A 13459-nucleotide genomic window follows, 5' to 3' on the forward strand; every position below is an offset into this window, starting at 1 on the left:
TTAAGGACTTTGAAAAAGAAAATGGCCGCCAGCCAGGAAGCCTAGACTGGCAAAGGGTGGTGCCGTGGTAAATTCAAGCTGCAATTAGAGTTGATTGGTCATTGCAGCGCTTTATGGGAGCAACAGCATTCCTCTGTGGGGCAAACGAGGGCTGACTATTCCCTGAGCACGCTGCACTCTTGCAGAATTTGTGTTGCTCTGGTTTTATGGTGTGACTACAGACGTGGTAATGAAGTCGTTTTAAGCAGGGGTGAAGACTGAGGGTGCAGATTGGAGTGGCAAGGTTACAAGCTGGAGGAGACCACCATGCCAAAGAAAGAATCCCAGTTTTCCACACGCATTTTAACAATGAAAAGGAACCAGACACAACAAAATTTGTCCTTAAAGCCTTTTTTCATAATGGCAGGTATTCATTTCCCAAATTGCTGCTTCAATAATACAAAACGACTGAGACGGGAGACTGAGATTCAAAAATACACGACAAAGCTTCCAGAAATTAATTCCTTAATGAATGAATTCTCACTTTTTTTGCCTGAACCAGCCAACACCTGTAAAATATCCTCTTCGCTTCATGCTTCCTTTCTTTCATGTTGCTTCATGTTTTAGAGTCACACAGAATCATACCAAACTCAAAAAATATTGGTGACGTTTTGAAATATGTTTCCCTTCTTCCGGTTTCAGTCCAATTGATCACTGTAAGATTTGTATTCCAAGTGTGCACATGCTGTTTGCTTTTAACAGCACTCTTTGAAACAGACATCGCCAATCAAACACAGCTGAAAGGCATGATGGGGCTTTTAATGTCACCCTGCATTGCAATTTAAAGGTGTCTGATTTTGGCCTCCTGCTGGTAGAATCATAAAGTCACTGTGAAATGTAAATGTTCCCTTCCCTAACCCTCCCTGGCCTGATATGAAGGGCACTTTTCATAAGCAGCGTCTGTTTTTTCTATAAACATGATATTCTAGATCATTTAGACGATGTAATAATAATAATTAAAACAATCCTAGGGTTGATATTTTGGATTTAGGATTACGTTCTCACAGTAACCTAATTGCACATTCAGTTATGACTACACAGTAATGTTTGCTTCTTGCAAGAGCTTTCACAATAATCCAGAGAGGATATTTAAGACTTGACTCATTCTGTGGCAAAGCCAGCTCATTTTACGCTGAAGCAAACAACGAAATGCATCTTCAATGCAAAATGGTCTGAAAGTAACCAAATAATTTTAGAAATATTTTCTTTTTCATTTTTTTTCCTTTAAGGAAAGAAAAAACAAATAAACAAATGAAAATCTGGTTTATACAGTCTTTCTTCTGATGGAGCAAATCTGACATTAAAATGAAGCACGGCTGTTTGTGAGCTTCCTCTCTGAAGAGTGTCTGCTGCCCTCCTGTGGTGTTTTTACACTACAAGCAGTGTCTAAATTCTCCTGGGTGGGCCCGACCCCACCTTTTTTGTCTACATTATTTTTCGTTGACTTAGACTTAAAGTTGAGTGTAGTGTATCATTGCTAAATTACGATGGCTAATCTAAAACTTCCCTTTATTGTGGGCAGGAAGTGATTCACCATGCGGCTTGTTGGCTGTGACCGTTGTCATTATGCCACAGTACAGTACTTTGATTTACTGGCAGTTTTCCTTACCCTTCATGTTTAATCTCATGATATCATTTAATTAGGAGCTCGTGGTTGTGAATGAGAATTAATTGTCCTCAGTATTTTGTTGATCAGGCAGTGTAGTGGTTAGCTCTGTTGCCCAGCAACAAAAAAGTTGAGGGTTCAGTTCTCAGCCTGGGGCCTTTCTGTCTGTGTGAAGGGTTGTTGGTCTCTGTGTTGGCCCTGTGATGGACTGTGACCTGTCCAGGTTGTACCCCCGCCCTTGCCCAGTGTGAGCTGGGATTGGCTGCAGCACCGCCCAGACATGGATAAGTGGTTATACATTGAATGTTAATGTGGTAAACTGTGTTTAAAGGTTTGTTGCATTCTGTATGCTGATATTGCAAACATTTAATCAAATTAAGCTTTTTAACCAGTTATGCCTCAGAACCAGGCTGAAGTTAGAGCAAGTTGGTCATTTATTTAGGTTATGAAAGCTGAAGTGAAAATTGTGAAACACATGAGCATCAGAAGAAGAGAACGGGCAGACACAAGATGAGCTTTAATCCAACCATGACTATGAGAACAAAAAAAAGAGACCTTGTGTAAAAACACACAAGCAGATTGACCCATCTGACGCGAGGGTTCAAAAAGTGCATGCCGGTGAAATGATGAGCTGACCAATGCAGAAGAGAGGTGTCCCCGCAACCAGCTGTTTTCTATCTCACAAAATATGCATCTAACATTGTGAGCGAGCAAATGGCACATTGTTAGTTAACAATGTAGTTAATCACATGACAACACATACACAACAACGGCGGAGCCAGCAGGGAGCCTGGGGCATCACATCTGGTTGTACTGCCCCAACCCCTCCCCCGCTCTGTGTTTGTTAAACTGAGTTCAGCTGTGAGATCAGACACATGATGTCCGGGAGTTTTGCAGATGGGGGATTAAAATTAAAGTCACAGTTTTATTTAGCAGAGCCACAGTTTGTTGACAGTTCATCTAACTGCTGGAATTGTTGACACTCAAAATGACAAAAATGTGGCATTTTCTCTAAAAAAGATAGCCGAGTAATATCTTACTCTGACTCGATGCAGTGAATTTCAACAAAATAGACATGTGAACCATTGTAAAATATATGATATGTTAGTGAATGAGTAATAGTTAATGAATGAACTTGGCCAAAGGAAGCTGAGACACTAAAAAACATGCCCAGCTCTGTCAAAAGAAAAAAGAAGAATCACTAAAAGGGATGTGCAGAGAGGAAGAAGAGTAAAAGTCACCTGGTTTAAGGCTCAGTCTGACACAAAGCTAAAATAATCTCAGTGTTCGGGGCTGTTGGTCATACTTTTCTGGTGTTTGAGTCCTGTCTCTGTACGGCAAACTCAAATATGCACGAGTTATTTATGCTGCATAACTGCTGGAATTTCATACAGCGGGGTCGGTTTTCTGTGTGCAGTGTTTTTCTTTGCTGAATGACATGCCCAGTTTACTTTATGGTCCTCAGAAATTGAACTTAGGTGGAGATGTAAACAGTAAAAACAGGTTTAGACTGAAAATTTAAAAACAAACTCGCAGTTTGTCTCTTTTTAGAGCATCCCATCATATAGAAAAAACCAAAGCTATTCATCTCTCTGCTGCTTCGCCAAGAGTCGCAGCCGTACGCCTATTTCTGCCACAGCAGGGAAGTGGTCACAGGTCAAGTCTGTGCAAATCCGTCCTCTTTCCCATGACCAAGTCATAGATCAGTGACAGTTTAGAGTATATGAATACCATTCCTGTCAGATCAAAACAACATTTCCAAGCAAAGGACATAACAATAGCAAAAACTAAAAAAGCTTTAGATTTGACATCCCCAAAGTGCTGATCTGTGTCAAAAAGGAGCAAATTGGGTAAAAAGGCATCAACCACCAAGTAGCAGAGTCACGCTCGTTTAAAGGCATCAGCCACTTTTCTGTGTCAGCGAGAGGTCGTTGTGGGACCAGATGAGGGGGGTTTCTATTGACTTTATACCTGAAATCTAAACTCTCATAATTCTGACATGATGCAAAACCAAGATGTGAGTCTTTAACGTTTTCACGCTGGAAAAGTGACAAAATAAACTACAGTCAAGCCGCGCAGCAAAGCAGCCTTTTCTGTTTTCTGTTTACGGCCGCGCACAGAGCCCGCGGAGGAGCTGGAGGCATTTTAAAGCTCTCTGGTGAGCCAGTTTCAAAAAAAGATGAAAAACACCCTGAAAAAAATCTCAGATGAAAAACGTTTCATCTGTTAAAAATCATATTGACATCAATTGGGTACAAATTCATGTTGATGTTTTTGCACACTAACTGCAAAGTCAGTCAAATATAAGTGTGAAATAATGAAATGGGACGCAGTTTCTACAAATTTCTAGCACACCTAATATGAAACTGATTGTGAGCAGCTGGGATATGACTGGATATAAACCGTTATTTCAACACATCCAGCCAAGTTTGTCTTTACAGCCGAGGAAGTCAGATGTGGAGAAAGGCCCGATGACGCGAAGCAGACTTTTAGAGCCTGGTGCCAAACATCAGTTAACATATTAGGCAGATTTTTTTCCTTCATCAGTAGTGTTTATCTGACATCAGGCTGCTTTCCGAGCATTAGAGCCTCCTATCAGTGAATATCGAACAGTACACCAGTGTGTCATTCCTCTTTTACAGGTTTGACACTTCAGACTTGAGACTGTAAGATTTTTTAAGCACCACGACACTTTGCTTATAAGAAATGGGTCACAGCACATTAGTAGCGTCTTTGATTCCACATGTGCATGTGTGTCTGTGTGTGTATGTTTGTTGGTGACCATTTTAGAATAACAGCAAAAATTCCCCCAACTGTCAACTTCCCCGAGGCATGAGTCAGGAACAGCCTGCCAACCACCATCTACACAATGATGTTACTCGCAAAACATTTGTCTCCACAGGATGCTAGAGTGTGTGAACATAATGTTTATGAAACATTGTACACAATGTCGGTACTGTGCTGCAGATCTAGAACCTTTTACAGTCAGCACACAGTTGTAAACATCATCTGTAACAGTAATTTCCTCAAACGTTGTCATTAAAAGACGTTTCGCAAAAGCATGCACAAACACTGTTCAATCATTCCGTCAAACGCTTCCCACCTCTTCAAATTGTGAGTGCACGGTTCAAGTTTTGAATCTTAATAAATAACATGCTTTTGTATTTAAACATGTAAAAAAAAAAATAATAATAAAAATGCCATCATGCAGTCTTTGTCCAGCCTCTTTTCACCATTTGGAAGGGAAGGAATTCCAGTGATGTTCGGGGAGCTAATAATTAGACGCCCTTGTTGTGTGACACACACCATTGAGGTAGAAGCAGGAATAGACAGCGTGTCTTTACCTGCCTTGTCTCAGGGCACAACGGACTCCTACACATCCAAGCTCCAAAGGTGGCACTGGATAAAGAGTCAGCGTCAGCGTCATTCCCAAAGGTCATTAGGACTCATCGTTCTGGACTGCACAGAAATCTGCATCTTATTTCAAGGCCATCAGTTCAATGGGATACTCCAGACTGGCTCATACATACAGGCCGTCAGTGATTGCCCATCCCTTCCAATGTAAAATCATCATCTTAACTGTTTCATCAATTGTACAAATCTATGATGTATTTCCTTAATGAATGTGTTTTTACATCACTGTATTGTATTATCAGACGTATTTCATGCTTTATTCCTTATAACTGAGACCACACGGATGTCTGAATCACAGGAGTCAGAGGGAACTGGTTTTGATTATTACCAAACAAAACACATGCAGTGCGTTCGCTTGCATTAAATCGACTCAGTTTGTGAGCACGACAGTGCTCAAGTTATACCGGCAGAGTATCATCAAGAACATATAAACAGCTCTACATCGTACATGTAAACTTTTCTTTCTTTACTTTGACGTGTGTTTATTAGTCACATATCCGAAAATGTCTGCACCTAAAATAACAACACGCAGAATGACTATCATGAGACCATCAGCAACATGAAAATGTTCTCAAAATTCCCTGTTTTCTTAATACGGTGACATTCATTTCATCTTTTTTTTATTTTTATTTTTTTTAAAGCTGCAGTCAACAGCCAGATAATAATTAGTGCTCAGGCATTTTTATTCATCCCAGAATGTTTCCTCATCCCTTCTGAATCTGGTCAGATGAATATTCAGCTTCAGACATTCTCGGATAATCTATTGACCAACTCCTTATGTCACAGTCATTTGGCAAATGTTCATTGAAAGCATTTTAGAAGTACACTCAAACCACAGTCACTAGTTTTACATGTATGAGCACATTCTCAAGAAGCAAAGGAGGAAGTGGCTAGGTGATTTTACATGAATCACTGAGACCCTTTTAAAAAAAAAAAAGAAAAAAAAAAAGGGGACCCAAAACAGTATAAATACCCTCCAGAGCCTCTTCAGCACAATCACTGCTTTGAACAACACAAAGACGACAACAATGATAGCCTTGCTGCTGCTGCTGGCGCTGGTCGCTCCCTCCTCAGCTCTGCCTCTGCCATCAGAGGACACAGACAGAAGGAATATAGCAGAGGTAAGATGTGAAGTCTTTAACTCAGACAGTACTTATCATTTTTTAACGGCTCTTTGTGGTTCAGCTGGTAACATGTTGTTCTCTTTTTAAATATAGGAATACCTTCGCCGCTTCTACAGACTTCCAGCTGGTCTCCAGGGTAAACAGGGGGACTCCGATGGATTCAAGACCAAGATCAAGGAGATGCAGAGATTCTTCAAACTCAAGGTGACTAGATATGGAAAAATTGTTGCTTAGTGTCAGGTTCTATGGCTGATATTGCCTCAGTAGGTCATTTTCAGCCACAGTTGTAGTGTTACTGGCTCTGTGGATCACAAATGTTTACAGTCTCTCACTTTCTTGGGAATACAAATCATCCTCTGCCCCTGAAGGTGACAGGGAACCTGGATGACAACACTTTGGAGTTAATGAAGCAGGCCAGATGTGGCGTCCCTGATATCGGGGAGTACAATCATTTCCCTCGACACCTGAAATGGCAAAATAACAACATCACATTCAGGTATGGGCTAAAATGGTAACTGTGACTAGAAATGCAGCTGAACTTCTCATGTTCCCCGCCTTAACTTGTCCTCTGCTCTCCGATGTTTCAGGATTTTGAATTACACCCCAGACCTGAAGAAGTCTGATGTAGACAGAGCTATTCGCAATGCACTGAACGTTTGGGCTGATGTGACCCCCCTGACCTTTAAGAAGCTGTACGCGGGCAACGCTGACATTATGATCAGCTTTGGATCAAAAGGTACCACGACCCTAAATTGTTAATTCAGCTTGAGGCTGAAAGCACAATTAAATCCTCTGAGGAGACGACAAGATCACAGTGCACATGCTGCTCAGCATATATAAGCATTCTCCTTTTATTCTGCAGAGCATGGGGACTACAACCCTTTTGACGGGCCTGACGGACTCCTGGCCCACGCCTACCCACCAGGCCAAGGCATCGGAGGAGACACTCACTTTGATGAGGACGAACACTGGAGTAAAGATTCATCTGGTGAGAACTTTGCTCAGCGTAATTCACCATATTGTCATGTAATATTTACTGCTTATATTTGTTTTAACTGAACTTATTGTTTTTTTGCAGCTTACAACCTGTTTGTAGTGGCGGCCCATGAATTGGGCCACGCCCTCGGTATGTCCCACTCCTCAGATGCAGGAGCCCTGATGTACCCCGTCTACTCTTACACCACAGGATACCCCCTCGCTGAGGACGACATTGAAGGCATTCAAGCTCTATATGGTGGGAAGATACATCATTTGGATTCAGACATGAAATGAATGAGTGAAATCACAGCTATTGATAAAGTGCTTTTAAAAAATATGATATTTTCTCTATTTTACTCTGTAATGTTATTGTGAACAGTCCATTAACAACATATGTTCAATCACAGGCCCAAACCCAAACCCAAGGAAAGTGAAGCCAAAGCCTGACGCACCAAACAAATGTGACCCCATGTTGAGTTTTGATGCTGCCACAGAGCTGAGAGGGGAGACCATCATCTTCAAAGACAGGTACACGTCCCATGATGGTTCATGTAATGATGCTAATATATGAACTTTAGGGCTTTATCGTCAAAGAATAGACTGAAAACCTGCAATCAGACTGAAGTCACCACAGCTCATCTTTAGCTTTGCGAATAGTGGTTCAGTCGATGGTGCTGTGTTTTGCTAACATGCTGCACCTTGCTGCAGATTCTACTGGCGTGTCCATCCTCAGATGGTGGAGCCTGAGCAGACACTGATCAAGTCCACGTGGCCGTCCCTCCCCAACAAGGTCGACGCAGCCTACGAAAACCCAGAGAAGGATTTAGTCATCATCTTCAGCGGTGGGTTTTAAAGATCGGCGTCTTACTTTGGTAGATTCTTCTTCCAAATTGTTCTATCTATATTGACTTGGGTATCTGGTCTGTCTCAGGGATCCGAATGTGGGCTTTGAACGGGTATAACCTCGTGGACGGTTACCCAAAGTACATACACAAACTCGGCCTTCCCAAGACTGTGAGGAAAGTAGATGCAGCCGTGTACATCAAAGACACCGGCAAAACTCTACTGTTCACCGATGAGGACTATTGGAGGTGCGTGGAGATTCACGTGACATGTCCAAGCTGGGAAACAAAGATTCCTGAGTCATTCTTTCCAAATGTAATTCAGTATTTCCCTAATATGCTTTGCTGTAATATGTCGTCCACAGCTATGACGAAGCGACAGGAACTATGGACAGCGGCTACCCGCGAGTTATTGAGGATGATTTTCCTGGAATGGATGACGAGGTCGACGCTGCTGTTTATCACTACGGTACCGTAAAGTCTTTAATGCCCCCTTTTCAAGAATATTTTTCAAGTATTTTCTTCTGAATCAAATTTACAACTCTTACCCCGCTCCGCTTCCTTTCAGGATACCTTTATTTCTTCCATGAGCACACGCAATACGAGTATAGTTACACCGCTAGGAAGGTCATACGGATCATGAGGACCAACTCCATTCTCAACTGCTGATGAGGCGGCGCTTGACTGTCAGCAGGGGCTTAGAAATCTTTGAAAATATAGCTGGCTATATAGCATATGGCTCCAAAGTTCATGTGCACAAACATACAGAGACATAGCAAAGTGGACGAACGGAGGAAAGAATGAATATTATGAAAGTTTTTATTTGTACTCGTGCTGGACACATGCTGTCAGGCCCAGAATGCTGTAAAATTCTTCGTTTCTGTATTTTCTTCAATTACTGCTATTTATTTGCACAAGTTTGAATATGAACAGAAAGATCGTCAGTCGGTAAAGTTTCTTGTCAGTGACCGTTGGTCCAGTTCAGTCTGTGAGCTCATTATTGGATTTCTTATTACAACAAAGAGCTCGGTAGTTCGATACAGATTTGATATAGATGTTTTTGTTTTTTTTTACTGTCACTGATTTATATAATGACATTCTTTGGTAGTTCCAAAGATTTGTCTGACTTTATTATGTACAACGCTCACAGATCGATCAAAGTCTTATATTTAACATATTGCTTTTCTTCTGATAGCATTTTCGCACTGAAACATTCCTGTGAATTTCATTGTCGTATTTTCAAAAGTAGTCTCTTCAATAAAAATATGTGAAACTGAGACCGTGTGTGTGTGTTCATCTGCCATCTTGCTGTTGCAGAAATGTAATCAAAAAGTAATTAAGCACAAGACCCTTGTTAAAAGTCACGTGTCTGCATATAAAGTCCATAGTAATGCTTCCAATTGTATTGCACAGTGCTTCCAACTTGTGCGGGGCCACAAAGATGTTCCAAGGTTAAAATAACATAATTGTAAAAATATAACAACCTAAGCAATCTTTTCAAATGTTTTATGTGATCTTTAAAGATTTCAGACATGTTCAAAAAGTTTAGTTTGTTTCATCTTTTGTATCAAAGTGACTCACTTAAACTTGTAAGTTGTCCCCGACTGGACCGCTTTGAGTCCCAGGATCATTATCAGGTCCATTGTGGGCCAACATGATGAAATGGGAGAGGAGTTTGAAATGCTGCATATAGTAGATATTTAATGTACTATAAAATATTGCCTATGTTGTTTATCAAAGAACATACGCAGAGGGCTCGGTAAACATGTAGTTCCTGAGTTTAGACACTAGAGTGCACCCCTGTCAACTGTTTGAGGACATGACAGGCCCTTTTGCTTATTCCGATGCAGTAAAGTAACTGCTATAGGCAGCATCATAAAAAAATATTTCTCCGCTTCTCAGTCTCTAAAATTTAAGTGCGTGGCTCTTTTCCTTAGTTTATGGGAGAAAAAAATCAGCATGAACTTCATTAGTCCAACTAATGTGCTGGAAAATATTTGGCTCTGGGCACATTAAATCTCAACATACCAGACATCAAACAGACTAAGTACTAATCACATTAATAAAGGGCCATCGCGCAGAGTATCATCATCCACCAGGATAATGTCACAGTATAAAGTTGATTATATGAACAGACAATATGAGGATATGTTAGGTGTTTGGTCAAAATTAACAAAGGGGCCCACTTTTCAAAGGTCAGTAAAGTTTCTCTCGCTTAAACTCAGGAAAGAGAGGCGCTTGAGCCAAGCAGCATAATCCACAGGCCCAATCATGTGGATGTAATTACAGTGCAGCGAAGCAGTCACTGACATTGCGGGCCTAACCGTCATTAGCTTATTTCTGTGGCAGTGTGTGGTTAAGGCTGTCACAAATTCAATGTGTTCATCACTGATGTTGACGTTGAAGTTATGAAGATGAAGAAACATCGATGACTTATCTGGGAGTACTATGACTCTTGTATTAACCTTTTTCTTTTTCTCCTGATGATCATTAACTCATTCGAGTGTGTCAGAAAAAATATAACACATCGCGTCCTGTTCTATGGTGTGAATTGAAATTTTGAATTCAGGTGTTGAAAAAGGGAAGTTGCAGTAAAATGCCACTTGCAGTGTTGTAAATGTTAACAGGGTTTAATGTTTTCAACTGTTTCTCATAAATATTTATTTTAGTGTCGGGATAATATTTGGATTTGTTTTTGCTCCTTGGAAAAAGTGAATCAGGCAGTCTTTGGCTCCAAACAAATAACGTTGCCATGTTCTCACTCCTCAGTGGTTTGAATAAATAAATAGAGCAACTTTCAGTATTAACTTGGCTTTTAACTTTTATAGCAACATATAAAAATTGCACTAATTTGGAGGTCTCGTTTTTTTTTTTTTTTTGTTTTGTCTTTGTTTTTTTGGGGTTTTTTTGTATTCCAGTCAGGGTCATGCACCCTTTTCAGTTCCTGTACTGATCAAGAGTATCATTAAGACAAGCGCCTCTTTCAACTCTTAATCTCTCTTAATGGTTAGAAGGCCATGACCTGAAGACAGTTTTAACCACATTATTTTGCATTTCCTGCTCAGTGAGCAGAGGATTTCCACCCTGCAGCCAAAACTCATGACAAAGTGTGTCTGCTTCAGCGAATGAGTGCTCTTAAAGACTAGAATGAGCTCCCTAGGGTTAGAAAATGAACCACGATGTTTTCATCCACCTTCCTAATTTTTCCATTTTAGCACAAAAGAGTAAAAACCAATCAAGCAAAAATGGCACAAGGAAAAAAAAGAAAACCTTTCACATAGTCCAGCCCAGCTGTTTCCCTGATGGAAACCAGACGGAGGAGAATGACAGAGAGGGCAGCAGAATCAGGATATATCCTTTTTCCTCTGGGGAAACTCCCACCGACAATATGAGATGTGGTGACGCAACTGAGTGTGAGCAAGCAGCAATGTTAACAAAACTGACTTAACGTAAAGAAATGCACCCGCAAAAACTGACGTTCATATCCGATGTATCCATGAAAACATGGAGGTCAGGTAGGCTCATTATTCACTCAGTTTCAAAGGGGCTCATGAATTTGGCTTTTACTGCGTGCTTCGTGTTCATAGTGGCGAACGTTATCCTCCTGTATCTCATCAGCTTATCTCCCTCCTTGATCATTTTCTCTTGTGCCTTCTGCTGACTCTCTTGTCTCATCTGCCTGCGCAGAAGAGTGTTTATGCCTTACTGGAAAAGACACGGCGTCTGCTGGAATGTGGAGGAAGCCAGGTTTGGCCCATGAGTGTAGGGAGGTCAGACCCAATATGACCCAAAGCCAGGTCATAAACTGACTCACTCACAGATTTAATCTCTGTGAAGTGACAATGATGCTTTGTGCAGGATTTTTGAAATTAGATAGTGTTTAGCCCGAGCTTTAACCGAAAATGTAGAATTTGGAAGCATTGCTCACTGAAAAAATGTGCAGCTAAAAACAAATGTAGGCTTATCCAAAGGTCATTTTTATGAATTAAGGATCAGGCTTTTTTGTGTTTCATTTTGCACTTGGGCAAAATGGGGAAAAACCCAGTTGGCAGTGGGAGCAACATGATTCAGAATTCGTTGCCTGCGAAGCAAAGTCATGCTTCTCTCTCACATGCCTGATGTCACACAGTGCAGATCCAGCAGCTGATAACCCGCACGAACAAGGTGTCTTTGCTGCTGGGTGCGCCCCCTTCATCTGCAATGGAAGAAAATGATGAAAGTTATTTTTATGTGGGTTGTTTTTTTACAAGGAAACATTTTGCTAAAGATGTATTAGCTAGTGATCTTATAAAATATGATTTGAACCAAGGTTTGAAATCTTCATTTAGTGTTGCCACATACAATTCTGCTATAGTGCTGAGTCATGGTAAGCTTTTTCAAAATGCAAAAGTTCAATAGGGAAAGATTTTTTTACTCTTACTGATCAGTTTTTTGGCTGGTGTGAGCTGTTTCCTTCGTGCCAGAGCAGTAGCAGTTTTGGCTCATTGATGTGGCCTCTGGACTTATTTGACTGTGATTCATTGATACAAAGCAGAAACCCATTGTCTTAGCTTGTGCATGTTTGTCAGAGAGACAAAAATCTGTCTAATCTGGTGCCAGGCCATTATGTGTAGGTGGGGAGCTGCGGCATTCAAGTACGTGGACAAGCCCTTGAAAGACTGACTGCAAAGAAGTGGTGTGCGACTCCGCGTAGCCATGTAGCAAACCAAACATACTAGAACCATATTAGCAGATATTTTCTGAGCCCGAAACAATCCTATACAGTGGTACAAACTGCCACAGCTTTTTAGTGGCGCTCAGAAAAACAAGCAAATCTTTGTTGAGGGCGACAAGTTGAGCTGATCTTTTGTTTGTCTGAAAAACAAAACCTCTGTGCTGAGCAGCATTGTGCTGACGCGGTGCCTTGGTGTCTATTGTCACGGTGCCACAACAGCACCGGTGGCCATTCGGAGCATTAATACGTCAATGCCACTGTTGCCAGGTGAAAACTGAACAAATTAAGACTTAAATCCTAACCTCTGTAAAATAATAATAATAATAAAAAAAAGTGGCTTATAAAATCCCAAACTTTGGACTTAACAGCATCCTCTGGGGATGAAATGTAAAACCTCACAGTGTTTGCAGCAATATGGAGTCATTGTTGATGCAAAGTGTATTAGCTGCTTGGATAGCCTGATCCTCCAGAGGATTTAAGCAGGAAGGTCAAATTACATACGTTTTGATAGTTGTTCAAGCAAGAACAGGGCACTTAATAAAGACACCCTGCATCTGCTTGCCTGAATTAATTACACAGAGTTCAAAGCCTCCCTCTGCGTTGAAGTAATTACGTCGCAGTCAGACCACTGCGTGTGATTTCTTCAGGCACACTTCCCACGCCAGCTCAACGTAAACAGCACGCCAAAGTTAGGTTGTTCTCCAACTTAACGCTTTTTTTTTTTAAAAGCAACGAAAGAGCA

The 13459-nt window shown here is 41.0% G+C and overlaps 1 protein-coding gene across 1 annotated transcript; it reads left to right on the forward strand.

Annotated features, from left to right (window-relative positions):
- The first annotated feature begins 6071 nt into the window (after window positions 1-6071).
- Window positions 6072-9280, forward strand: mmp13b (matrix metallopeptidase 13b). The gene is made up of 11 exons (XM_029517322.1): window positions 6072-6180; window positions 6277-6387; window positions 6552-6679; window positions 6771-6919; window positions 7046-7171; window positions 7262-7417; window positions 7569-7689; window positions 7870-8003; window positions 8093-8252; window positions 8369-8472; window positions 8572-9280. Exons 1-11 carry the CDS (start codon window positions 6088-6090, stop codon window positions 8670-8672), a joined length of 1383 nt encoding a protein of 460 aa, XP_029373182.1. The 5' UTR covers window positions 6072-6087; the 3' UTR covers window positions 8673-9280.
- Window positions 9281-13459: the final 4179 nt, after the last annotated feature.

Source organism: Echeneis naucrates, chromosome 13 (genome assembly GCF_900963305.1).
Source record: "Echeneis naucrates chromosome 13, fEcheNa1.1, whole genome shotgun sequence".
Classification (NCBI taxonomy): domain Eukaryota; kingdom Metazoa; phylum Chordata; class Actinopteri; order Carangiformes; family Echeneidae; genus Echeneis; species Echeneis naucrates.

What these genes read in the sequence shown, in the direction of transcription:
- mmp13b (XM_029517322.1), top strand. Translation starts at nt 6,088, where the DNA reads ATGATAGCCTTGCTGCTGCTGCTGGCGCTGGTCGCTCCCTCCTCAGCT. An exon ending in GATCAGCTTTGGATCAAAAG is followed by an intron (nt 6,920 to 7,045) that starts GTACCACGACCC and finishes TTTATTCTGCAG; the next exon opens with AGCATGGGGACTACAACCCT. An exon ending in CGCTGCTGTTTATCACTACG is followed by an intron (nt 8,473 to 8,571) that starts GTACCGTAAAGT and finishes GCTTCCTTTCAG; the next exon opens with GATACCTTTATTTCTTCCAT.